Here is a 27210-nt window from a genome sequence, read left to right as displayed (position 1 = left end):
TGTGCGTTTGTTTAGGGCGGGGAGCACTGCTACTACCACGGCCGCGTGAGAGGAAAAGAAGACTCCCGTGTAGCTTTATCCACCTGCAACGGGCTTCAGTAAGAGAGCATGTTTTGTTTATATGTGTGCGAGTGAGATAAAGAGAGAAAACCTGACCTGGAGACCTACTGTGAGGCCAGATGGCTGTTGGTACACATGAAAAGATTTGAATGTCACCATGTTAGTGTGTGGTTGAGTGTCACAGAGAGCAGCCAAGAGAGAGAGCGCAGAGGCTGTGGTTTTCGTCTTGCCACTGACAAGTGATTTGACTCATTGCGGTTTTATCTGTGCTTGTTCCCGTATCCTTTTTCCAACTGACATCCCTGACTGTCTTCTCCCAATCTTTCTTGTGCTTCACTCTTCCAGTGGGATGTTTGATGATGGTAATTTTGTCTATCTCATTGAGCCTCTGAAACAAACTCACAATGTGGTAAGATCGCATCGTTTTAGCTTATCCTATTCGGTTTCATTATGTAAACAGCCTGTTTACAAATGCCATCACGTTTGTACCTTTTAGGAAACAGAAGCACGACCCCACACTTTACGTCGAACGTCATCGCTCCATGTGACCTCTGTCCCAGGTGACTGGGGTAAGTGTGCCAAGGTCTTGGTAACAGATATACGGTGAGATATTATATCCACACCCTCATCTCCATGGTTACCTTCATGTCTGTTTCCCTCAGCTGCTGATGACCCAGTTGAGGAAAAAGAAGAGGAGAAACGTATTTTAGCTAGTATGCCTTGGTTAAAGAGACGGAGGAAAAGAGCTGTAAGAAATTACTCTCAACAGTTTCCATGTGCTCTGTTGTTTCCATGTGCTACCTTATACTTAAACACTATGCTTTCTGAATGTATAACTGATTTTTTTTTTTTTTTTTAAGATGCCACGTAACATTTTTGAGGAAATGAAGTATCTGGAAATAATGATTGTCGCTGACCACAACACGGTGGGTTTGTAGACAACACATTACAAGCATCCTGTATAAATTAGTCTTAGCTTAGTCTAAAGCTTAGTCTTTTTATAGTTTTTAATCAAAGCACTGATTATTGTAAGTGGTTTGTTGAAAATATCCACTAGAGGGCACTTAATATCAAATGTTTCCTTACTTTTTTCATACTGCAGAGTCAAAAATGTTCAGAATACCTTGAAACTGATTTGCCTTTTTTCTTGTTTTTACAGTTTAAAAGGCATAAGAATAAAAAGCTTACCCGGAACTTTGCCAAATCTGTGGTCAACTTTGTAGACGCTGTATGTTTACTTATTTTTGGCTGTAAAATATTTCCCTAATAGTCGCCCAACTCGGAATGATAAAATCGGAATGATATTCTTTTAGATTTTTAAGGAGCAGCTGAATACGCGTGTGGTATTGGTTGCTGTGGAGATTTGGAGTGACAGGGATCGGATTCCGCTGAGCGTGAAACCATTGGAAATGTTAAAAGATTTTTCAAAGTACAGACAACAGAACATCAACGTCAACGCTGATGCAGTGCACCTCTTCACGTGAGTGGCAGTCTCTTGGGTTATAGATTTTTTAAATTACTTTAATATGTTCCTTGAGGTTTACTTATAATGTTTATAAAGCACAAAAAACTAAGAAATATGTGGAAAATTTCTCAGTCTGACCCTGTCTGAAACGATCCGTTTTTAAGGCTTTTCTGTAATCGGCCACTGTTATGATTGGCTAACGTCATTGCATAGGAACAGTATTAACGCCCCACCCCCTCGCTATTGCATGTGAGTGTTTTGACAACATGATCAAAATTAAAAAATAATTTCCAGACAGAGCATTATGAAATCATTTTACTTACCGTTTGTGATGCAGCTGCAGTCAGATCTAGTTCCCCTTCACCTTTTAACAAATGTTTCTTTGTAAAACAAAACAGCATGCTCCGAAGTCCGGACATTCCTCAGAGATGATCTGGAATGCCAGTAAAAATGAACTATTCACTTGTTTTTTTACACTGGGATCCTTCTGATATCTGTACAAAGATGCAAACGAGCTGTTTAAACGGAACGCGTCAAAGCAAACGTTCTTTTCACTTCCAAACAAGCCATTTTTGAAGCTTGATTAAATAAATGCTTTGTTCATAATGAGGAGGATGTTATAATGATACAAAGACCTCTTACAGTTGAGGTCAAAAGTTTACATCCCCCTTTCAGAATCTGCAAAATGGTGATTATTTTACCAAAATAAGAGGGATCATTCAAAATGCATGTTATTGTTTATTTAGTACTGACCTGTATAAGATATTTCACATAAAATGTGTTCACATAAAGTTTACAAGAAAAAATAATAGTTACATTTAGAAAAATAACCCTGTTCAAAAGTTTACATCCACTTGATTCTTAATGCTATTGCTTCTTAGTACTGTTGATCCACAGCTGTGTTTTTTGTTTAATGATAGTTGTCCTTAACAGTTAAACTGCCTGCTGTTCTTCCTGCAAATTCTTTTGAACAAAAAACTTTTGAACAGAATGGCGATGTGTACATTTTTATTTTGCCTTAATATCAATTTTTTTTCATTAAGTACTGCCCTTCAGAGGCTTCAGAAGATAGTTACATGTTTTCCAGAAGACAAAATTAGTTAAATTTACCCTGATCTTCAAATTCAAAAAGTTCATGGTTTTTCTTCTGAAGTGTTTAAACCTTGTGTAATAGTTTCATATGAGTGCCTCAGTTGTGTGAAAAGATGGATCTCACAATCATACAGTCATTGTTGGAAAGGGTTCAAACACACAAAAATGCTGGAAAACCAAAGAATTTGTGGGACCTGAAGGACTTTTCTGAAGAACAGCAGGCATTTAGCTGTTCAGGACTCATGAACAACTGTCACTAAACAAAAAAAAAAACACAGCTGTGGATCATTCAGGTAATGACACAGTATTAAGAATCAAGGGGATGTAAACTTTTGAATGAGGTAATTTAAATTAATTTAATAATTCTTGTGGGCTATATGTAAACATCTTTTATGTGATTTTTATGCATTTTGTATGATCCCTCTTATTCTGGCAAAATAATTAACATTTTGCAGATTCTTAAAAGGGGGGTGTAAACTTTTTACCGCACTTGTATATGCCAGAAGATCAAGGCAAATTTGATTTCTCATGAAAAAAATGAACATTTCTGGTACAGAAAACACAGTTTCCCAAGAATTCACCTAAATAGCGCTGTTTGGTAATACGGTTACAGAAAAAGGGAAAGTGGTGACAATGAAAAAGATCTTTTTCTGCTTGCAGGAATGTGACGTTTCATTATGGTCGGAGCGGTGTTGCATATATTGGTGGTGTGTGTTCCAAAGGAAAAGGAATTGGTGTTAATGAGGTAAGGCTGACGCACACAGCATTCTGGGTAGACAGACTAGGCAATTTACTGTAAAACCTTACCTTAGAGTCATTCTAAATGACAAATGAAGTGTCATCTTAGCGCTGCTGTCATGCACTGCTGTTCCTGTTCCTCTCTTTCAGTTTGGCAGCACATGGACAATGGCTGCTTCCCTCTCTCAGAGCTTAGCACAGAATCTGGGGATCCAGTGGGATCCTGTGACCAGGAGGAGTAAGTTTGTTTCACCTCCTGCTGTCAAACTTCTGGATTTTTTACTTGTTTACTGTAAGAATTTTAAAAAGATTTTAAAGTCAACTCACAGGCTTTCTCACTCACTCTTGTGTTCTCTCAGAGGAGTGCGGCTGCATGGATTCATGGGTGGGATGTATAATGGAAGACACTGGGTATCGTTCAACACACGCATTATTCTGTAGCCTCTCCTGACTACCTGCCGGGCATTTTAGCTCCTGTCATATTTTTTGATTTGCGTAGGTTTATTTTTCTCTGTTCTCCTCCGCAGAGTGCAACACCCACGCAGGTTTTCCAAATGCAGCATCACTGACTACAGGAACTTTCTTCTGAGAGGTGGTGCTTCATGTCTGTTTAACAAACCCAACAAGGTAGGCTTGAAGAATAGTGTGGACAACACACAAAGATATGCAAAAAACTTTTTCACCTGCATATATAACTGCAGTGAATTTTAATGTCATGTTTTTCATAAAGGCACATTTATGTGGTTTTTGGAGCTTGACAGTCAGCACCTCACAATGCACTTTTCATAGATTTTTTTCACTAAATACAATTTTTGTTTTATTTGTGAGGAAAATTTTAGTCAAAAGCAAATGCAGAATTGTTTTTATACAGATTTTTTATAAACAGTTTTAACAATTGTACCTATTTTTTTTTTCCAGCCAATTAATAAATGAATGAAAATAAAAACAATTATTTAACATTTCTAAAAAGGAAATCATTCACCAAAAATTAAAGTTTGCTGAAAATGTACTGACCCACAAGCCATCCAAGATGTAGATAGTTTGTTTCTTCATCATAACAGATTTTGAATAAGAGTCCAAACAGCTGACAAAAAAACCCCACCAAAATAATCCACAAGTGATTCATTTGACTTTACTGCATTATTAACATCTTTTGAAGCAAAAAGCTACATGTTTGTAGTGAATAAATGTATCATTAAGCTGTTTTTAACTTCAAACAAATCCTCTATCCATAATATTACTTAACATTTTTAAAAACGAAATTGTTCATCCAAAATTTAAAGTTTGCTGAAAGTGTATTCACCCACAAGCCATCCAAGATGTAGTTTGTTTCTTCATCATAACAGATTTGGAGAAATTTAGCATTACATCACTTGCTCATTAATGGATCCTTTGCAGTGAATGGGTGCCGTCAGAATAGGAGTCCAAACAGCTGACAAAAAAAACACCAAAATAATCCACAAGTGTTTCATTTGACTTTACTCCATTATTAACATCTTTTGAAGCAAAAAGCTACATGTTTGCAGTGAACAAATGTATCATTAAATGTATCATTTTTAACTGCAAACACGTCCTCTATCCGTAATATTACTTTACATTTTTTAAAATGAAATTGTTCACCCAAAATTTTAAGTTTTCTGATTACGTACTCACCCACAAAGTTTGCTGAAAATTTACTCACCCACAAGCCATGGGAATGGCCATCAGAATGAGATTCCAAACTGCTGATAAAAACACCACAATAACCCACAAGTGATTCATTAAACTTTACTCCATTATTAACTTATTTGCTTGTGAAGCAAAAATCTGCATGTTTGTAGTGAATAAATATTTCATTAAGATGTTGTCTTCTATCCATAATATTGCTTTAACCAGTGAAAAAGCCATCTTGTCTGAATCAGGTGAGAAATATGCACAGATTAAGCATCATTTACAAGCAAAAACAGTCCAAAACAGTTTAAAACAAATATGTCAGTGGGTTTTTTAATAACATTTTTACTGGAGGAAGCATTATTATATGGATTATAAACTCATTTCACCAGAAGTGATGGGTAAAATGGCTAAATATTGGATTTGTTTTTATACAAACATGCAGCATTTGACTTTACAAGATGTTAATTGATGGACTGGATTTGTGTGAATTACTTGGATTATTGGGATGTTTTTTATCTCATTCTGATGGCACCCATTCACTGCAGAACATCCACTTTTGAGCAAATGACTCATACCAAAATGAAGTACACTTCGAGTTTATTAAGTATACTTAAGTAAAGTTCAAGTTTATTTTATTAAGTATACTTAAAGGGAGACACTACAGGCAAAAACACTGCTTTTTTTCATGCACCTGTCAAGTTTGAGATTTTGGGCTTTTTGGTTTTTCATAAAGTTTTTTTTTAGACTAGTGGAAAGAAAACATCCAAAAAAACACTGTTAAAGGAACACTTCACTTTTTTTGGAAATAAGCTCATTCTCCAACTCCCCCCAAATTAGTAAATTGATTTTTACCGTTTTGAAATCCACTCAGCCTGTATTGGCTTCTTATTCAAAATCTCTAACCACTTCCATGTGGGAGAGTGATATTGACGCTGCTCAAACACTTAGTGATTCAAACATGGTTTATTGTAACAAAAAATAAAGGAAAAATAAGCAAGAAGGTGCTAAATCCAAGATGGTTGCTCTGCAGGTCAAAAAACTGTCTCCCTTCCCCCACCAACACACCACATCCTGTTTAAAATGGCCACCCACAGGAAATGCCCAAAGGGGGGTGACATTCATCGCCATTACCACTAGGGGAGCACAGAAAATACATACAAACATGCAACCAACATAAACCTATAAAAGAGACAGTATACACAACAACATTATTAACATTTATGGCTTCTACATCCCGGCCCCTTAATTGACGATATTTAGGCAATTATACCTACATATATAGAGGAGCCATAATAAAAGTTCATAGTACACGGTCCTCTTAAACCTTTGAATATATGATAGTTTAAAGACTTTACCCGATAAAAGAGGATATGTTCGTCGTGTCCTGGTCAAAACAAAGTCTAATATACTGGAAAGGCCTATTAATAAGCTGTGCCTTCTTCAAGAGTGATTTTTGAGATTTTAGAGTTTGCAGAGTTGCATGATGAATTATTGCCTTTTTTGATTATATTTTTGGAATCTTTTTGGAATTTTTCTTATTGGACTGTTTTTCTTTTTTTTGTATATGGACTATCATATATTCAAAGGTTTAAGAGGACCATGTACTATGAACTTTTATTATGGCTTAGTACACATATAACTACAGAAGAGTCAAGAATTAAATAGGACAAATATCGAAACTCGTTGGTCATTTTTGAATGCGATGCTATTGGTCTAATAGGATTCAATGATCTATGCTAAGCTATGCTAAAAGTGATATCGCCAGAACAGGAGAATGGCTGAATGGATTTCAAAACGGTAAAAACCAACTTATTAACTCGGGGGGAGTTGGAGAATGAGCCTATTTCCAAAAAAAGTGGAGTGTTCCTTTAAGTGCTTCTTGTATAGAACTGTACCTATTTGTGTCAATAGATTTCAATTACAATATATATTTTTAAAGGCCATTTTCTCAAAATGAGTTTTTTCTCCTAGACTGAGCCATAAATCTCCACTTTGGTAGTCCTTACACACACCAAACATTACATTTTTATTCCTGTCTATATCCTGAAGGTTTTTACAGAGGGATTTGTTCATATATAATTTGCTTGATTTTATACAACATTTTATTCCCCAAAAAATTGTAAATAATATAGCATTTCCTGTATGTTGTAAGTTTTTTTTTTTTTTTGACAAAATTAGATACCCAAAATCCCTTCTCCCCTTTTTTGACTCTAATATGTCAAAAAAAAAAATAAACAAGAATTTTGAAACTGCAAGTATACAAATATCAGTGAACTAGTAGTATACATTTTAGTGTACTGTTTCAAAACTCCTGGGGACTAAATTGTCCCACTTTCTAGTATATAGAAGTATACTTTTTAAGTAGTAAACTTTGAGTATACAACTAGTTTACATCTATATTTTAGTATGTACTGCAATTATACTAACAGTGAACTTATAGGTATATTGATAGTATACTTTATGATAATCAAAACGTAGATGAAGTCGATCAACACCCCAAATCTTGACAGTCATTATTACCTCTTCATGGGTCGACAGTTTATATCATAACGTTTCACAGTTTTAATGCTGTTTTATGTCTGATGATTGTGCTAGATTACATGTGGAAGCATCTGTTGTTTCGGTTTCTTCTTCACTCGTGTTTTGGAAATTCTGTACAGAAGATGTGGTAATAGCGCTCCTAGCATATAACAATGAAAACACGGATTCTTTGACTTTTTCTAAGTGTAAGTCAAGTACACTTAATTGTCAAGTATATTTCTGAGAAGTACATAAAAAAGTAGACTAAAGTATACTATCCTGTTTTTAGTTTAAAAGACGTATACTAATAGCACACTTGAATAAACTTCTTTTTCATAAGGGGATGTAATGCTACATTTCTCCAAATCTGTTTAGATAAACAAACTCATACATCTTGGATGACCTGAGGGTGAGAACGTTTTCAGCAAATGCTCATTATTTTCATAACTATTTCTTTAAGACACAGTGGGAAGTGTCACCTCTATTCTAAAAGTAACTCTCTTGCAAATCCTGCTTTCTTGGTGTGCGTACTTTTTATTAATGTATGCTGCGTTTTGTGCTATTTTTGGATTTTTCACTCCTACTAATCTATTTTTGGATCTACGTGGCTTTCTGTTTGTTCTGTTCATGTACCTGCAACCCACAGAAAACAGGGGTCTGCAACAGAAAGCCGAAATTGAAATTCTGAAGCAAGTTTGATGTCAGTGACATTAATTGTCATCGGTTCTCACGTGTATTGTGACGGACTGTCAAAAATTAAAAAAAGTAATTACAGTCATATATTAGACATGATGCTGGATAAACCTTGTGCTTTGTGTTGACAGCTCTTTGAGGCTACAGAATGTGGAAATGGTTATGTGGAAGTAGGAGAGGAGTGTGACTGTGGGGCCCGAATGGTAAACACTTTTTTTTTTTAACATACAGTCAAACCAAAATTTATTCAGAAATCTTCAACATTTCCCACATTATCACAGTTTATTCGCTATAATTAAGAAATGGTAATAAAATATGACAATATTTGGTTATAATACGTCGTTATTTCGCGTTATTTTGTAGAACTATAGTTTTCTGCACCCACTAGTAAAAAAATATCAAAAATTATTTCTGGTGTCTGAATAATTTTTGGTTTGACTGTAAAACATACTCCCATACAGACAATAGCATAGCATAACTTTTGGTCTGTGTGCACATGTTTGATCTGTTCATGCAGGAGTGCTATAAAGACTGCTGTAAAAAATGTTCTTTGTCTAATGGAGCACACTGCAGTGACGGCCCCTGCTGCAACGGCACATGCTTGGTAAGACACTTTGCTTTTGCCTCATTATTCATCATAACTCCCACCATCCTCAACAACCGAGTATCTTATAATGCACTGATGAGTTGTTTCTCTCAATCCCTGTCCCCGCATCTTTTTCAGTTTTACCCACGCGGATACAGCTGTCGATATGCTGTTAATGATTGTGACATATCAGAGACTTGTTCAGGAGACTCGGGACAGGTCTTGCTATTTCTTTCAATTCTATTCTAGTTTTTAATGTCAGTAATTAAAATATGACATCTGAAATTTTAAAACATTTAATAATATCACAGTATTCGATTCAATTCAATTCAATTCAATTCAAGTTTATTTGTATAGCGCTTTTCACAGTATAAAGGGTTGAACAGAAAGAAAAGCATTTTCACAGAACTACATGTTGAAAGCATACTTCAGTAAAAGCAATTTTCTTTTCTATGTACCCCATTAAAATGTAATGGCAATGAGTAGCAAATTTTTTGGCAAATTTTCTGACATTTTCTTGAAAAACTAACATTTACCAATTAAAATAGAAGTTCCTTTCCAGAACAAAAATGTACAGATAATCTACTCACACCCTTAACTGTCTTGAACTGGAAAAAAACAGAGTTCATGCAGACAAGACAAGAGGAGCGTTTAAAATAATAAAAAAAGATTGTTTTGCTAGATAGATACAACCACATTTAGGATTGTTTGAAGCCGCATTTACAGTGCCCTCTGCATCATTTATCCTTAAGATATTTCATTCAAAAAATTCACAAAATTCTAACCGTTCATTGAAGTAAAACAATAGAAGCTGGGGGGGGTCTCATTATGAAATAAATGTTTTTCTCTAGTTCACATTGACCACAATTATTGGCACCCAATTATTTCAACGTCCTTTTCTCAAAATAACAGCTCTGAGTTTTCTATGTCTAATGAGTTTGGAGAACATCTGACAAGAGATCAGAGACCATTCCTTCATACAGAATCTCCCCAGATCCTTCAGATTCCCAGATTCATGTTGGTGCTTCTTCTCTTCAGTTTCAGTTTTTTCAGGGTTCAGGTCAGGGAACTGGGACGGTCATGGCACAAGCTTCATTCTGTGCTCAGTAACACATTTTTGTATTGATTTTTATGTTTGTTTTGGATCATTGTCCTGATAGAAGATCCAACCACAGCCCATATAAGATTTCTAACAGAGGCAGTCAGGTTTCAATTTTTTATCCATTGGTATTTGACAGAATCCATGATGCCATGTATCCGAACAAGATGTTCAGGACCTCCGGCAGAAAAATAGGCCCACAACATTAAAGACCCAACAGTATTTTTAACCGTGGGCATGGGGTACTTTTTATCCCTGTTTGCACCAAACCCATCTGGTGGGTTTGTTGCCAAAAAGCTCATTTTTTTGTTTCATCTGACCATAGAAGCCAGTCCTGTTTGAAGTTCCAGTCGTGTCTGACTAACCTTGTTTTTGGGTGAGCCAGGAGAATTCTTATTGAAACCCTCTGGAACAACATGTGGTGATGTAGGGGCTGTTTGATCATTTTTTTAGGCTTTCTGACCCTAAGAAATATAATCAAATAATCTCTGCAATTCTCCAGCTGTGATCCTTGGAGTGTCTTTGGCCCCTTAAAGTCTCCTCTTCACCATCTATTAGGATGATATAGACACACATCCTCTTCCAGGCAGATTTGTAACATTTTTAGTTGATTGGAATGTCTTAATTATTGCCTTGATGGTGGAAATGAGGATTTTCAATGCGTTAGCTCTTTTTTTTTTACAGCCACTTTCTTTTTTTGTGAAGCCCAACAAACTTGTTCTGCACATCAGAACTACATTCTTTGGTTTTACTCCTTGTGATGGATGATTAGGGGAATTTGGTCTTTGTGTTCCTCATATTTATAATCCTGTGGAACAGAAAGTCATGGCTGGAAAATTATATACTATATACTTTATATATTATATAAAAAATTTTATATTAATGGGAATATACTTCAGATATATTTTCCTCAGATACATTTCAAGGATTGGCAATAATTGTGGCCAACGTGAACTCGAGAAAAACATTTATTTCATAATAAGATTTCCCCCCCAGTTTCCATTGTTTTACTTCAATGACAGGTTCGAATTTTGTGAATTTTTTTAATGAAAGATCTAAAGGATAAACAACGCAGATTTATTTTTTACAGCCACCTTTGCTCATATTTACCAAGGGTGCCAATATTAGTGGAGGACACTGTAAACTGTATTTTGGAGGTTCAAACTCAGGGCACCATAGAAGTCCACTATATGGAGAAAAATCCTGAAATGTTTTCCTTAAAAAGCATAATTTCTTCATGACTGAAGAAAGAAAGACATTAACATCTTAGATGACAAGGCGGTGAGTACATTATCTGTACATTTTTGTTCTGGAAGTGAACTTCTCCTTTAAATTAACGTTTTAATAATTTACACTCCCCCATGTCATCCAAGATGTTCATGTCTTTCTTTCTTCAGTTGAAAAGAAATTACGGTTTTTGAGGAAAACATTCCAGGATTTTTCTCCATATAGTGGACTTCAATGGAAACCAGTGGGTTGAAGTTCCAAATTGCCATTTCAATAGAACCTCAAAGGGCTCTACACGATCCCAGCCTAGGAATACGTGTCTTATCTAGCGAAACGATTGGTCGTTTTCTTAACAAAAGAAAATGTATATAATTTTTAACCACAAATGCTAATCTTTTTACTAGCTCTGCGATGCGCATCTTCACACATTATGTAATCATGTTGAAAATGTCACATGCGTGGTTAGTTCTTCATCTGTACTTTGGATAAAAAAGGTGGAGTAGGGCGAAAAACTGAAGCTCATTGTCTCCTACACCTTTAAAATCTTTCAACCTTTTTTTTTGTAAAGGCATTTAACTTTCTTTGCACATTTGCTTTGTAAACACTGTGTCGGTACTTCCACCTACGTTGCGCGTGACCTTTCCAATGTGACTACATAATGCTGAGATCAAGCAAGTGCAAGACGAGCATTTGTGGTTAAAAAAGTATATACATTTTGTATTTTTCTTTGAAAATGACCCATCATTTTGCTAGATAAGACCCTTATTCCTTGGCTGGGATCATGTAGAGCCCTTTAAAGCCAAGTTGAAGTCCAATATATGGAGAAAAATCTTGGAATGTTTTCCTCAAAAACCTCAATTTCTTTTCAGCTGAAGAAAGACAGTCATGAACATCAAAATTTTCAGGAAATTTACATTCTGGAAGTTAACTGAGTGTTAATACTATCCAGTATCTGATTCTTCCTATAAATAATATGTGACCCTGGACCACAAAACGAGTCATAAGGTTAAATTTTTACAAAACTGAGATGTATACATCATATGAAAGCTCAATAAACAAGCTTTCTATTGATATATGGTTTGTTAGGATAGGACTATATTTGGCCGAGATACATCTATTTGAAAATCTGGAATCTGAGGGTGCAAAAAAAATCAAAATACTGAGAAAATCACCTTTAAAGTTGTCCAAATTAAGTTCTTAACAATGCATATTACTAATCAAAAATTACATTTTGATATATTTATAGTAGGAATTTTACAAAAAATCTTAATGGAACATGATCTTTACTTAATTTCCTAATGATTTTTGGCATAAAAGAAAAATCAATAATTTGACCCATACAATGTATTTTTGGCTATTGCTACAAATATACCCCAGCGACTTAAGACTGGTTTTGTGGTCCAGGGTCACATATTTGTAGTAAGTCGTGGCTACACAATAGAGCACAACTGGCACCGTTTTCTGACAATGGGCCACTAATTTATTCAGAAGATGCAACAGTTTCTACATGACAATCACAGGGATGATGGCGTTTCACACAATACACCCCCAAGCTTCACTATCTGGCATAACAGAAGGCATGTTATTCACTAAATGACAGCCCGCCTGCAGTTTTAACACTTCTAAAAATTATGCATTATGCAGGGCTGAAGGACTAACTTTGATAGTCCAGTTGTCACTTGCTATATCCATTAAGTAAATCTCAATAAATATCATTAAAATTAAAAATACTTATACTTATAAAATCTTTGTTATTCTTACAGTGCCCCCCTAATCTTCATAAGCAAGATGGCTACTCTTGTCAGCTTAATCAGGTCAGATATTATTAAAGCTATTTAAATACATGGCAGAACAACATTTAGACTATTTTTAATCAAACCCTTTACATTTTGTTTGCTGCTATTGCAGGGTCGCTGTTACAGCGGTGAATGTAAGACCCGGGAGAGTCAGTGCAAATACATCTGGGGTCCAAGTGAGTGATGCTGATGCCTTCAGAGTGCATCAACTGTTCTTGCCAAAAAAGCATTTTAAAATAACTGCAATCCACCCACTCTGTCTTTCAATACATGCTCGCTTGTTTTTCCTCTTTTTTCTTTCTCCGTCTCACTTTAATTTTTTCCTCTTGCTGTTGTCTGTTTTCTCAGAGGCTGGAGGGTCAGAGAAGCACTGCTATGAGAAGTTAAATACAGAGGGGACAGAAAAAGGGAACTGTGGAAGAGATGGAGACAAATGGGTGCCCTGCAGCAAACAGTGAGTCAGTTCCCCCAATTATTTGGAGAGCAGGAATATGCGGCAACATGAAACTTTAATATGGTACAAAACCAGGTCAGTCTAGATGGCGGCTCTAGTTCTGCAAAATTCTTGGGCGTGTGCTTTGCTGTTAATGCTTCTTTACTGTCTTCTTTAGTGCCTGCCGAAAATGATGGAAAGCTTAAAAAATTGTGTGTCTCTTTATAGAGCAGGTCATATGTCTTTTAAAGTGTCCTAATATTGTGTTGGACTCCCCTAAAACAGGTTTAAATGCATCTAAGGTCAAAAAAATGTTTTGTAATTGTTTTTCAGAATATACATTTAATATAAGAATAATTTTGCAATGATGATGCAATGATTAGTTCGAAGCAGCTGAGCTTAAAGATAAAGTTCACTTCCAAAAATTTACAGATAATGTACTACCTTGTCTCAATATAGTGGACTTCTATGGTGCCCCAAGATTGAACTTTCAAAATGCAGCTTCAAACGTTCCCAAATGCGGCTGTAAGCGATCCTAGCCAAGGACGAAGGGTCTCATCTAGTGAAACGATCGGATATATGTTTTTTGAAAATTACAATTCATATACTTTTTAACCTCAAACATTTATCTTGTCTTGTCTGATCTCTGTTTTTTTCCGGTTCAGGACAGTCAAAAAAACTCCCATCTTATTTTGTCCCTTAACTTAAAAAATAATTTCAAAGTCATCCTACATCGTTGCAGAAGTACCGACCCAGTGTTTGCAAAGTGAACATGCAAAGATCAAACACCCTTAACAAAAAAGGTAAAACAGCGATGTAGGATGATTTAGAAGTTGAGGGAGAAAATGAGATGGGACTTTTTCGACATACCCTTACTGTCGAAAACGATACCCTAACCTTGAACCGAAAAAAAAAGTTCAGACAGAGCAAGACACGACCAGCAATTGAGGTAAAAAAAAAAAAGTATATAAATTGAAATAAAAATAAGACCTTTTTACTCGGCTGGGATCGTTTACAACTGCATTTGGGATCGTTTGAAGCCACATTTAAACTGCATTTTGAAAGTTCAAACTCTGGCCAGCATAGAAGTCCACTAAATGGAGAAAAATCCTGAAATATTTTCCTCAAAAAACATAATTTCCTTACGACTGAAGAAAGAAAGACATGAACATCTTGGATGACAAGGGGATGAGTACATTATCTGTAATTTTTTGCTCTGGAAGTGAACTTCTCCTTTAAGGAGATTGGTCAGCTGGCCAAATCTGTTGTGATTGGTCTTTCCATATACAATGCAAGCAAATCATGTCCACAGCTAAAGTTTAGCTGCTAAACTCTAAACATTTCACGAAACAATAACTGATGAAACGACACAGTTTGTAAACCAAAATATGTCTACAATCTTTTTTATTAAGCAAAGTAATTAGAACAAAGACATTCTACAATAATCGACACATTCATAGAAAATAGTGGGTTCACAGCGAATTATCAGAATTATTTCAGTAAGACAGCAATATTGTGGTTCACCTGGAAATCTAAAGCTGCACTAGGTATACATCACATATTAGCACAAAAAATGTATTTATATTTTGAGCACTCAACTGAAAATGTACACATAGTGTACACATAATTAATCATACTTACAGATTGTGGTTCGGAGACACTTGTTGGTCCAAATAAACAAAGCACAGACTGCGAATCCTGCATTGAACACAAAAATTAGAAAAGCGGTCCTCTGTAAAATGATGAGCGCACAACAAAATGTTCAAAGTGTATTGCTGTGGTATAGTGGCTAAAATTTATTTGAACCACTGTTTTTTCACATTATCATCTTCTGGCAATGAAAACAAAACAAACTTGCTTTTACAGTGCAAAACAAAGCGTCTTCTCTACATGATGTAAACAGACTAACTAGCGAAATTGTTTGTGGGCAGGTCAGAGTGTTTGTATTATGCAGGAAAGCAGGATTATGCTAATTTATAAAACGGTTAGTTCCATTCCTCAATTCTGATTGGTCAGCAGCTGTGACCGCTTCACTCAACGGTTTTGTGTATCATTGAACCCCCTTAGCAACCACCCGTAGCAACGTAAACACAGCTGCAGCAGTTAGGGACTACTTTTTACAGCGGAAGGCAGTTAATGATTTTACTTTATGAAAACTTAATATATATAAATTAATATATGTTTTTGATTTTAATATTGTTATTGTGTGGTAACCGTTTTATAAAAGCAATAAGGTACTTGAGGCCGTGCTGTATCATGAATAAATCACGGCTGAAGGGCGTTGTTAGCACGGCCTCTCGTACCTTATTGCTTAAATGTAACCTATTGACGTATATATTAACGGGGAGAAGATTCTAAAATATGATGACTTGTTAAGGCAGTTCAGAGTCGACTCTTACTTTTGAGAGACAATATCTTTATTTATCATGCACTTTTTTGATTAACAACTTTTCAGACTGTTTACATTGAAGAATAGCTATGTTATAGTTATATGAGAGCCACGTTTATTTGAATTTTACATTAGATTTAATTAATTAATAGATTTTCATCAACTTACGAATTGATGAAACCCCTGTTGAAACCCTCTAGTTCAGGGGTCACCACACTCGGTCCTGGAGGGCCGGTGTCCCTACAGAGTTTAGCTCCCACCCTAATCAAACACACCTGAACCAGCTAATCAAGGTCTTAATAGGTATACTTGAAACTTCCAGGCAGCTGTGTTGAGGCAAGTTGGAGCTAAACTCTGCAGGACACCGGCCCTCCAGGATCAAGTTTGGTGACCCTTGCTCTAGTTGATAAACCCCATCTTTACCATTACCAGAGATTGGCATGGGTATTTCTTTGTGTTGAAAACCTTGTTTTATTGGCATAGTGTACTCACATGTGAGTTTATGAGTTACTGATAATATCAGCAGCAACTTGATCTCTGTGGGTGTAAGGAATTGAGAACAAGCAGTGAATGCTTGCTCTAGCAGTAAATACTGTAAATATCTATATGTGAATCCCACATGAAATTTGCAGAACAAAGGTTACCGTCTAGACATAATCTCATAACCATTTCTAATACTTTCTAAATCCTGTGGAATTACAGCGATGTGTTCTGCGGGTACCTGCTGTGCAGTAACACTGGAAGAATCCCAAGGATCGGGAACCTGAAAGGTGACGTCACTCCTACCACATTTAACCATCAGGGGCGACTGGTGGACTGCAGGTGTGTTCCTGGATCTCTGCCACATTTTTCTTCCTGTAAGAGTGGACACGGCCATTTATAAATGTTACGGGTTTGGCTTCTGGTCTCATTGAAGTTCAGCTATTTTTAGCTTGTTTTGCTACTTGATATTGCAAATTGGGGTGTATTCTTACCATGTTATTTTAATATATTATTTTAATTATGAACACACTGGTTTGTAGTGCAAACAGTTTTACCTTTTACTGCATGTTATTGTTCTTCTCGTTATTTCCCTATAGTGGATGTCTCACCCATAAGTTTACTTCCGCGTAGCAGAAAAAGGTGGATACTTTAATGAATACTCCTGAAATGCTTGTTTTTTAACTGTTTTCTCCTTCTTTTGTAGTGGGGGACACGTGCTGCTGGATGATGACACTGATCTAGGGTATGTGGAAGATGGTACGCCGTGTGGCCCCTCTATGATGTGCCTTGAGCGGAAATGTCTACCCATCTCCTCCCTGAACCTCACAGCCTGTCCGTCTGGCCCGAGCGGCCGAGTCTGCTCTTCTCACGGCGTGAGTGAACACCATCTGACACTCTCTGCTGCTTAGATGGATCTCACACCACAGTCAGCCTCGAAAATAATTAGTTTTTTCAACCCAGCAAAGCCAGAAATCCACTCAAATCCAATTACAAATTTAATCCAGAATTTTAACGTCAGGGAATGAATTCATCCCCTGCATTCGGTTTATATCCAGAGGAATGACAATCTATTCCACAACAACTGAAAATAACACATTGTCATGGACATCCAATATCTATAAGAAGGGGGTTGATTTTTATTTTAAGTGTGCTTAAATCTGCTGTAAGACAGCACACATTGTAAATCAGTAAACTAGCCAATCAGACACATTTGGCAGGTTTCCATTCAAAGTTGTGAATTTAATTTATATGAAAAAGGACAGAATTCTCACTTCCTGATGAACTGGCACTAAATATCTCTACTTAATATAATAATTTTCATATATAATAAATTGCAGAACACAGTAAATGCAGTCACTGCTTTCGTAGGCAGATGCCTGCTGTTTGAGAATAGAGTCTTGTAAGAAAATTCTAGGAGGCAATAATACAGAAATACTGTGGCGACAGACTTTGCTCAAGCATTTTTAGAATGACCATAACAACATGTCAGATGCTGTGCAAGGAGATCGGTCCACTGGTTAGTCAAGTCATCCCATCCCATAGTCCAAAGTCACGTGACTTTTTTGGCGCATGTGGAGGAATTTATTCGCAAAATGAGTTTCCATCTCCCATTATTAGCATTAACCCTTTTTTGCACAAATAAAAAACAGTGGGTGTTTTTTGCGAATTGAAAAATTCCGAGGCATTACTCATTTCTGATACGATACTTCAACATGCGCATAAAAGCAAGGTGATGGAAACATGGCTATTGTCTGCCTGTGGACCATTTTGTGTTTTGGGATTTGCTGACATTTTGTTTGTTGAGATGTCTTAGGAAGACTGAGTTTTGGTTAGTAGGTATTGAAATTGGCAAAAAATCTGCTGAAATCACATGGGGTTTTCACACTTTTTAATGCCAAGGCCTCTCAAACATAGCAATCCCCTTGCGAGTGACCTCCTTCCTAAAATATAAGGGCAGCTACACTACCGTTTAAAGTTTGGAGTCAGTAAAACTTTTTTTTTTTTTTTTTACAGAAATTAACAGTTTTATTTAGCAAGGATGCATTGATTTTATCAAAAGTGACAGTAAAGACTTACATTTTTAACAATATTTATAAAAGGTTTCAAATAAATGTTCTTTTTATTCTGTAGAATTCTGTATAAAATGTCATTGTGTAAATTATAGAACCAATTTCGTATAGTGTTTATAAAATGATTTTTAACATAAAGATTCAGCACATGTACAAATTTAAAAATTTCGATTTTTTCTTTATAAAACTAAGAAGAATTTAGGGGCAATTTTAAGCCTGATTTTCACCCCTGGTGTGATACCTGCGATAACCTATGAGAATGAGCAAGCACCACCTACCGGATGTTGCATGCTTCTATAGCTGAAACCTGGCAGCCTCAAACATGATACAAAAGTACTGAGAATCACCCATTTTATATTTAGTTTTTCACTGTACAACAGAACATGCGGCAGGAGAGCCAGCTGACAACGTTGATTGTCCTCCATGTGTTTTCCTTCTCTAGTCAAGTTTGATTTTGCAAGTCTTCATGGGATCTCATATCACTGTGAAATCGTTCCTACAGTTAACAAGTGTGTGGCCTCACGGTCTGGTCAAATCGTCTAGTTTGCTTGTTCAGAGGATTACAGTGAGGGAAAAAAATATTTGATCCCCTGCTGATTTTGTACGTTTGCCCACTGACTAATAAATGATCAGTCTATAATTTTAATGGTAAGTTTATTTAAACATTGAGTGACAGAATAACAAAACAAATATCCAGGAAAACGCATTTCAAAAAAGTTATAAATTGATTTGGATTTTAATGAGTGAAATAAGTATTTGACTTAGTACTTGATGGCAAAACCCTTTTGACAATCGTCAGATGTGATTGTCCCCAAATCATTAAGGTTTTGAGGCTGGCGTGTGAAAAATCGAACCTTAGGCTCCCTCCACAGATTTTCTATGGTATAAAGGTTAATGTGCTTCTTCTTGAGCCACTCCTTTGTTGCCCTGGCCATGTGTTTCGGGTCATTGTCATGCTGGAATACATATCCACAACCCACTTTCAATGGTTCTCACCCAGGATTTGACAATACATGGCCTCGTCCATCGTCTCTTTGATGCGGTGTGGTTGTCCTGCCCCCTTAGCAGAAAAACACCCCCAAAGCATAATGTTTCCACCTCTATGCTTGACGGTGGGGATGGTGTTCTTGGGGTCATAGGCAGGTTGAGATGATGCCAAAGAGCTCGATTTTGGTCTCATCTGACCACAAAACTTTCACCCAGTTCTCCTCTGAATCATTCAGATGTTCATTGGCAAACTTCAGACAGGCCTGTACACGTGCTTTATAGTGCGTGGTGTGTTACCAATTGTTTTCTTGGTGACTATGGTCCCAGCTTGAGATCATTAAAAAGATCCTCCAGTGTAGTTCTGGGCTGATTCCTCACTGTTCTCATGATCATTGAAACTCCCGAGGTGAGACCTTGCATGGAGCCCCAGACTGAGGGAGATTGACAGTTATTTTGTGTTTCTTCCATTTGCGAATAATCACACTAACTGTTGTCACCTTCTCACCAAGCTGGTTGGCGATGGTCTTGTAGCCCATTCCAGCCTTGTGTAGGTTTTTTGTTATTCTCTCACTATTCAAATAAACCTACCATTAAAATTATAGACTGATAATTTCTTTGTCGGTGGGCAATTGTACAAAATCAGCATGAGATCAAATAATTTTTCCCTCACTGTATAAGGTTAAAATCAGTTGAAACTGTCTTCAACTGTCTGTGTTACGTGCGTCTTTCAGGTGTGCAATAATGAAGCTACCTGCACCTGTGATGCTACATGGGCAGGGACGGACTGCAGCATGCACGACCCCCCAAAAGAGCCGCCCGTCATCGAGGACCCGGGTCCCAAGGGTTCGTGACCTCTCTTAATTCTTTAAACCTCTTTAAACTTTGCCATATACATACACAGAACTAACACCCTAACCCTCAGATGCATACACACCTTAACTCCAATCCACTGCAAAGCCACTTCCAAAGATCACAGCTTTTTGTAGGTGCCCATTTTGATATTGTGACTTTTCCCACTCACAAGACTTTTACAAACACTAGTACGTGTACAATTTTTTGGGGTCTTGAGTGACATTTTCTCTGCTGAATCACCCCTATTTCCTCTGCACAGTGAGCGTGGCCACAAACAGGCTGATAGGGGCAGTGGCAGGGACCATTCTGGCCCTGGGGGTGATTTTTGGAGGCACAGGGTGGGGAATAGAGTAAGCACCTCTTAACCCTTTAATGCCACTCCCCCAGCAAGAGGGAGATCCTGTGATCCCCTGTGTGTGCGCGTGTACGTGCGGTTGTGTGTACGTGTTCTCCCAGTGGCTTTGTCCGTTGTGTTGAATGTGATGGTGCCTTGTAATTTTTGTTGTGTAATTGGACTGATTGATTGGTATATCTCTTATTTTCTCCTCTCCCTTGGCTGCTATTTATCATGGATATTTTTATTATCACCCTGTGTTAATGGAGTGTTGCGGTGCTTCCCTTTCTGGTCCATGTGGGGCATTAACACAGAGCAAAAGATTCGAAGCGAGAAAAGAGGATCAAGAATGAAGAACAAGACGAGGAAGGTGGAAAAACATGAGATGACTTGGACTGACATTGACATAAGATGCCTGACACAAAATCCCCTCAGAACTGACCCACTTTCTGAGCTGAGCTAAATATTCCACTCTAACTAGGTCCGACGCGTGTGCGTGAGTGGGTGAAAGTTCACCGTGAGTGTGTTTGTGGGTTAGCGTTTCTTTGTGTGTCCGTGCATTTGTTTTCGGCAGTCCTGTATTGGTAGCGTAGCCTAAAAACCTCGGTGCTTTAAGATCTTACCTTACAAACCATCTTTGATTACTCCCCTGTGCCAAAATCTCCAGCCCCTAAATTCTCCACACCCATGTCCAATAACATCCCACACACACACTATGCTATCAAGGGTAAGTTGAGCGAAATCGACCCTAAGGATTCCTATCTTGAGTACTCACATGACTGAAAGTGTGTATAACATAAGTGAAGTCCAGCATTTGATGTGTAAACCCTGCATGCTGTGCAGGTTCCCCCTGCAGCTTACGTCATGTTTCTCTCCCATCATACCCTTCTACAGGTCCTAGCGCCACCAACCTTATCATAGGCTCCATCGCAGGGGCCATCCTGATGGCAGCCATAGTGCTGGGGGGGACGGGATGGGGATTTAAGTAAGAGCTGCACCGCATGCTTCCTATTGCCTGCCAGCCTGGAACAGGCTCATTCACACTTAAACATACTCACACACTCTCAAACACTTTTGCATACATGCACACAACACTTACCATTACACACTCACATTCACACATACACAAGGGCCTGGGCTTCTGCTACAGACAACAGATACTAAAACTAGGTCATCATTTGAAGTGCTGGGGACTATAAGTGTAATCTGTCATTTTTTATGTAACAATACATGTCATTGTAAGTTGTTTAAACGTAACATTTTATTAACTATGCTAATATGTTCTTTACAGGTGACAGCAGATAAGCACATGATAGCTAGATGGTAGCTATTGAAAACCAAACAAGAAAAATCAGCCACTAAAATGATCTGGCTACATCTATAGACATGTAACCCAGTTGGTTTAGAGCTCTGTAGACTGTAGCAGAACCTCGTGCAGACTGGCCCATCGCTTGACATGCATGCAAGCAAAATGGTAAAATGGATACTGAGCAAGATGTGTAATGACAGTTATGAATTAATGACAATATCAAAGAGAAGACTGATGTGTAGCTTTTTTGCTAACTACATGCTAACACTTAAAACGTGTATATTATCAGTAATGCTATGAACAGTTGTAGTAAGATGGGTACTGTTGGAGAAAGTATCATTATATGCTTACCTAAAGCTACACTATGTAACTTTTTTGCTGTCCGATGTAAGCAGAATATAAATAATGAGCAAGTGCAGAGTAAATCCATCTTCTAAACTATATTTTGCCTTATTTGTAAAGTGGTCAGGACAGATTTAACTATGTGTTTACGTCACATCCATAAATAACAGAAAAAAGGTCAGGCCACAAAAACGAACATCGTAACAAAAAGAGTTTGTGAGCAAAAAAATTAAAGCGACAGTGTCCATGCTAAAAATCTAATCAACATTAGCTTGGCTTTTCAGAAATAGGTTTAGTTTGCGCATTTACTATGCATTGACTAGGTTTACAAAACATTATTGATTGCCACTAAACCAGATAACCTTCTACACTCTTTAAAATAAAGGTGCTTTAAAAGGTTCTTCACAGTGATGCCATAAAAGTACCATTCAGTCAAAGGTTCTTTAAAGAACCATCTCTTTCTTAACTTTTTAAAATCTGAAGAACCTTCTTTCGTCACACAGAAGCTTTTGTGAAACAGAAAGGTTCTTCAGATGTTAAATGTTCGTTATGGAACCATTTAGACAAAAAAGGTTCTTCCATGGCATCGTGAAGCACCTTTATTTTTAAGAGTGTAGCAAGGTACCCCTGTTTTTCCTAATCTGATATGAATACCAGTTATTATGTCTAATGTCCGAATTACCAATCTTTTATGTTAATTTAAAGGTAACCCCGGGTATTAAGATTTGTATGGCTTAATATAACATAAATGATGTCTCTTACTGAAATATGTTGTATGTAGAAAACCCATGAAAGATTTCTGTTACTTAAAAAATCCATATTGTTTTATACATATTTGGGACTATGGGAGGCACCATTATTTTAATGTCATCATATGGTTGCACACTGTGAGCTACTGACCTGAGCTACTACCTGTAGCTATTTTTACCACAGCATAAATCGGAATAAACAAATCGGATGTCACATTGTGTGGCTTAATAAAACAATAAATAAAACGAATAAAACTTCCTAAAGACCTGCGTTTTTGTTCTCTCCACTTTAGGTCTGATGCTTTTGAGGTTTTAGTAGACCACAGCTGTTGAGAGCAAAGATGCGGGTCATTAGGTAGTTTTATTCGTCCACAGGCATCTTCCCATTGTTATCTCCTCTTCTTATCGCTAAGAAAGCAGTGAAGACTTGCATTGTTTCTCTTGTTGCCCTTCAACTAAAAAATTACAACCAAAAGCAGCACAATGTGGCATGGTTTCAGTAGTTTATCTTCTAAGTTGTGTTGCGCTAAAAATAGCAATAGGTAGCACCAGTAGCTCACCAAGTGCAATCAAAATATGTATGAAACGATTTTTTAAAATCTTTAATGGGTTATCTACTACTTTCTATATTTCAGTAGGTTTCCTTTAAAACAAATATTTGCAAATAAGCTACTTACCTGCTCATAAGATGTATTTTAAGATATCTATATTTCTTTCATTGCTAAGAGATATATTATTTTAAGCCATCAATTTCATCTGTGCAGAATAGCAAATGTCCTCCAGACGTGACGTTTTATGCTTTAACAGTTACATAGTGTAGCTTTAAATATTCCAGTAAATGTGTGTAACATTAAAGATGTCGCAGATGCATTTGGTTGATAAAGAGTATCTGAATGTAGATTAGCAACTAACAAGTTTGTCTGAGGACATGTAAAAGCTTTCTAATGGCCAGCATAGACCCAACTAGGAGCAAGTTCTGGGAAGCTAGCTTTGAGATCTGGAGATCATCCAAGAGGACTTAGCTCACCGCAGCATGCTCGTTTGCACATAGCATCTTGACTGAGCCCATTTAGAGTTTGCATGCGGACTGGCACCAAGCCAGAGCTAAAGCGGAGTGCTATCAGAGCATCGCACAAAGGCTGGGCTCACCTCAAGTGAAGGGAGGGGAGGGGTGTTTGTTGTTTTCCTTGTTTTTTTTGAGAAGCGGGGTGGGTTGTTGGGGCGGGACGGGGTGGGCAGGGATGACGACTTTCTGACCCGCTCTCCTCGCCGTGATCTCTCTCTCAATCCCCCCTCCGTTGTCTGAAAGGGTGAGAGTTTGAGCGGAGAGGGGTGGAGGTTGTGTCGTAGGCAGCCTTTGTGCCATGGCTGGCTGCCACGCCCTCTTATCTCCCGGAAGGCCCTGGGCCCCCCTGAAAACCTAGAACAGAGCAAGAGCCCTCACCCCCCACCCGGACTCGCCCGGCACCGCTGCCTTTACTGCCTGCTTCACAGAGACCTGGTACAGACACACGCGCTGCACTGCACCTGCATGCTACCCCAGTCACCCCCCCTACACAGCGATAGTGGCGTCTCCCACCTAACCTCTCTATGGACAGGTGCATGTTAAACTGCTGGGATGCCCCACATCAAGCCACGCTACGGGGAGGTTGTGTCAAACCCCTGTTGTTGTTGTTGTTGTTGGTGTTGTTGCAGTTCTTGTTGCCTTTCTTGTTGTTCCTGGTGGTATCGTCGTCGTTCATGTTGTGGGTGTGACGTTCTTTTCTGACCCTCGATGTTGTACACTCTTTCTTGCTGTTTTCTATGTCTATGTCCGTGTTTTCTCCCAGGAGGTAATGTTCTTTTTCCACATCCCTTGTTGTCTTTCTAACACATACTCACCCCCAGTTAGCGGAGGGACACTCTGTGTCTCTTTTTGTCGCTGCGAAGAACCGCCATTTTTACCCGCCGCAACCCGACGGCGACTAAACATTTCACTAAATGATTTGAATTGATTACGAAGCTGATAAAACAACTACCACGTGGTTGCTGCGGGTTAAGGCGGTAAGATGGGCAGCAAAATGTATGTTGATGTCTCTGGCATTGCCTGCACTAACCCCCCTCTCGTTTGTTTTGTCCCGTCTGTCCTCATCACCAAGAAATGTCAAGAAAAGACGATATGACCCTAACGCCAGTGCCATCTAAAGGCTAAGAGAACTGCGTCCTTGCCTAAAGTGCGCCCCTGGGTTCGTCAGAACCCGCCGGACTGTACCCTCTCCTGCCGCTGACGCCGCTGCCGACGGCGTTGGCGTTACTTGAATAAAAAAAGGACAGAAAGTGAGAGAAGAAAGGGACCGAACGGTCGAACATTTTTCATCCAAAGTCACGTAGAACTGCTTCTCTAGCGCTGCCCTCGTTCCTTTGCCCCCTGGCCCTGAGCATCCACACTGAGCCGTTTAGCAACCCTGATAACTGGTAGTGGATGGTACCACTCATCGGGGCACGACTTCCTGTTTACACGCCCCGACCTCCGGTTCCGACCCAGGCATGACCAGCTTCAGCTGTGGACCTCGCATGGCAGAGGAGGGACACCAATGCAAGACAAACATATTGTTAATTTAAAAAAAAGAATGATTTGAAGTCCCACTAGGTTCAATGGGCTAAATGACCATGTCCTAATAGAGGGACCCATATCGGACAGACATTTCAAGGCATAGCTTTAACGTTTTTTGTTCTTTCAGCATGTTATATTGCAGGCATTTTCTGTAGTATTAATGAAACCCAAACAAAAAAGTAAAAAAAAATCAATCCATTTGGCCAGCAGCATATACTGCTGCATGAGGAAATCACCACTGTTATATATGCCTAATGACGTCAATTACTGTTCCCCATAAAAAGAAAAAAAAAAAGAAAAAGAAAAAGAAAAAACAATTAAACTGGCTGGGCCCTGTAGGTCTGCCCTGACCTGAATGCCATCACTGGCCAATCAGAGAGCTGCATGATGTAACTGCACTGGGGGCGGAGCCCACACAGCCTGCTGCGCTTTTCAAGGTATCTGCATGTCAAAGGAAAAACAGTTAACATTTACTTACTATGCAAAGGGGAAACATTGCACAAACCCTACGGTTTGGTAAAGAATTCTCAACTGAGACTCACAATGAAATTGATCTCAAGCTAGCGGATTAATAATAAGGCAGTCTTTTATATGCTCGGCCATCTATGTTTGACATTATAATAAGCTTCTGATTACTTAAAATGAATGTTTCTATGAAAATCTCAGCTTCTGAAAATGAAAATGTCATTGTCATCTGTGTGGGACAGCATAATTGAGGCACTTGTGATATTAATTGATATTCTTAGGAGAATGGGCCTGTTTCAGTAGAGGGAGCTCTAGTTTGGGGCTAAGCCGCTGGAAAAGGAGCAGAGAGAGAGGGTGTTTTTCTATACCATCATCGATCTACACCATCAGGTTTTTGAACTCATCTTCTAAACCCTGAGCCCTTTTACAGCCATCTCATGTTCCCATGGAAACATTGCCAAAACAACAAATAATGATAATAAAAAACTTGACAAAAACTTTCCTCTTGGAGATTTTTTTTTTTTCATAATCTCAATCCAGAAATAGGTAAAAATAATTGATTCCAAACACATGAATACAAAGTATTACATTAAAAAAACATACAAAATGTCTATTATTAAAATCAATTAAAAATACATATACATATACATTCACTATAGAATTAAGTCAGAATTGTGAATGCATAATTTAGAGAACACATCAGTCTTTTTTCCCACTCAAAATTTGACTTTATTACTCACAATTGTGTTTATATCTCACAATTCTAAGAAAAAAGTCAGAATTGTGAGTTTTCATCTCCAGACTCTGACTTTGTTTTGAGTTTATATCTCACAATTTTGAGAAAAAAAGTCAGAATTGCGGGAAAAGTCAGAATTGCAAGTTTTCATCTCCAGACTCTGACTTTATTTGTCCCATTTGTGAGTTTATATCACGCAATTCTGACTTTTTTCTCAGAATTGCGTAATATAAACTCACAACTGGGACAAATAAAGTCAGAAAAAAGTCAGAATTGCGAGTTTTCATCTCCAGACTCTCAGTTTATTTGTCTGAATTGTGAGTCACGCAATTCTGAGAAAAAAGTCAGAATTGTGACTTTTTAATCACGCAATTCTGACTTTATAATGTATTACATTTAAAAAACAACAACAAACATCTAAAATGTCTAGTATTAAAATTAATAAAAAGACACAGCATATAATTCACGATAGAATTAAGCTAGAATTACGAGTTTTCATCTCCATACTCTGACTTTATTTATCTCAATTGTGAGTTTATA

General features: G+C 37.7%; 1 protein-coding gene across 4 annotated transcripts in view; it reads left to right on the top strand.

Annotated features, from left to right (window-relative positions):
* The window catches only part of adam23a (ADAM metallopeptidase domain 23a), a 32937-nt gene extending 6523 nt beyond the window's left edge, over window positions 1-26414 (top strand). Inside the window, exons 5-27 of one of the 4 annotated variants that reach the window (XR_012357214.1) lie at window positions 16-98; window positions 406-469; window positions 557-629; window positions 723-808; window positions 921-986; window positions 1220-1288; window positions 1374-1540; window positions 3278-3362; window positions 3506-3593; window positions 3715-3766; window positions 3883-3982; window positions 8353-8424; window positions 8739-8825; window positions 8946-9026; window positions 12897-12947; window positions 13042-13105; window positions 13278-13383; window positions 16454-16573; window positions 16938-17106; window positions 20022-20133; window positions 21371-21461; window positions 24186-24377; window positions 25015-26414. Coding sequence is in view for 3 of the 4 variants with exons in the window: in XM_073851292.1 (XP_073707393.1) it covers window positions 16-98; window positions 406-469; window positions 557-629; window positions 723-808; window positions 921-986; window positions 1220-1288; window positions 1374-1540; window positions 3278-3362; window positions 3506-3593; window positions 3715-3766; window positions 3883-3982; window positions 8353-8424; window positions 8739-8825; window positions 8946-9026; window positions 12897-12947; window positions 13042-13105; window positions 13278-13383; window positions 16454-16573; window positions 16938-17106; window positions 20022-20133; window positions 21371-21461; window positions 25015-25060 (1932 nt within the window). In the remaining variant the exon portion in view is untranslated. Of the gene's footprint in view, window positions 1-15; window positions 99-405; window positions 470-556; window positions 630-722; window positions 809-920; window positions 987-1219; window positions 1289-1373; window positions 1541-3277; window positions 3363-3505; window positions 3594-3714; window positions 3767-3882; window positions 3983-8352; window positions 8425-8738; window positions 8826-8945; window positions 9027-12896; window positions 12948-13041; window positions 13106-13277; window positions 13384-16453; window positions 16574-16937; window positions 17107-20021; window positions 20134-20401; window positions 20493-21370; window positions 21462-24185 lie in introns of all 4 variants that reach the window. The other 3 variants (XM_073851292.1, XM_073851294.1, XM_073851293.1) reach the window with 3 other exon arrangements.
* Window positions 26415-27210: the final 796 nt, after the last annotated feature.

Source organism: Garra rufa, chromosome 12, assembly GCF_049309525.1.
Source record: "Garra rufa chromosome 12, GarRuf1.0, whole genome shotgun sequence".
In the NCBI taxonomy this organism is placed as follows: domain Eukaryota; kingdom Metazoa; phylum Chordata; class Actinopteri; order Cypriniformes; family Cyprinidae; genus Garra; species Garra rufa.
Note: the sequence above shows the minus strand (reverse complement) of the source record. Positions and strands in the feature narration are given on the sequence as shown.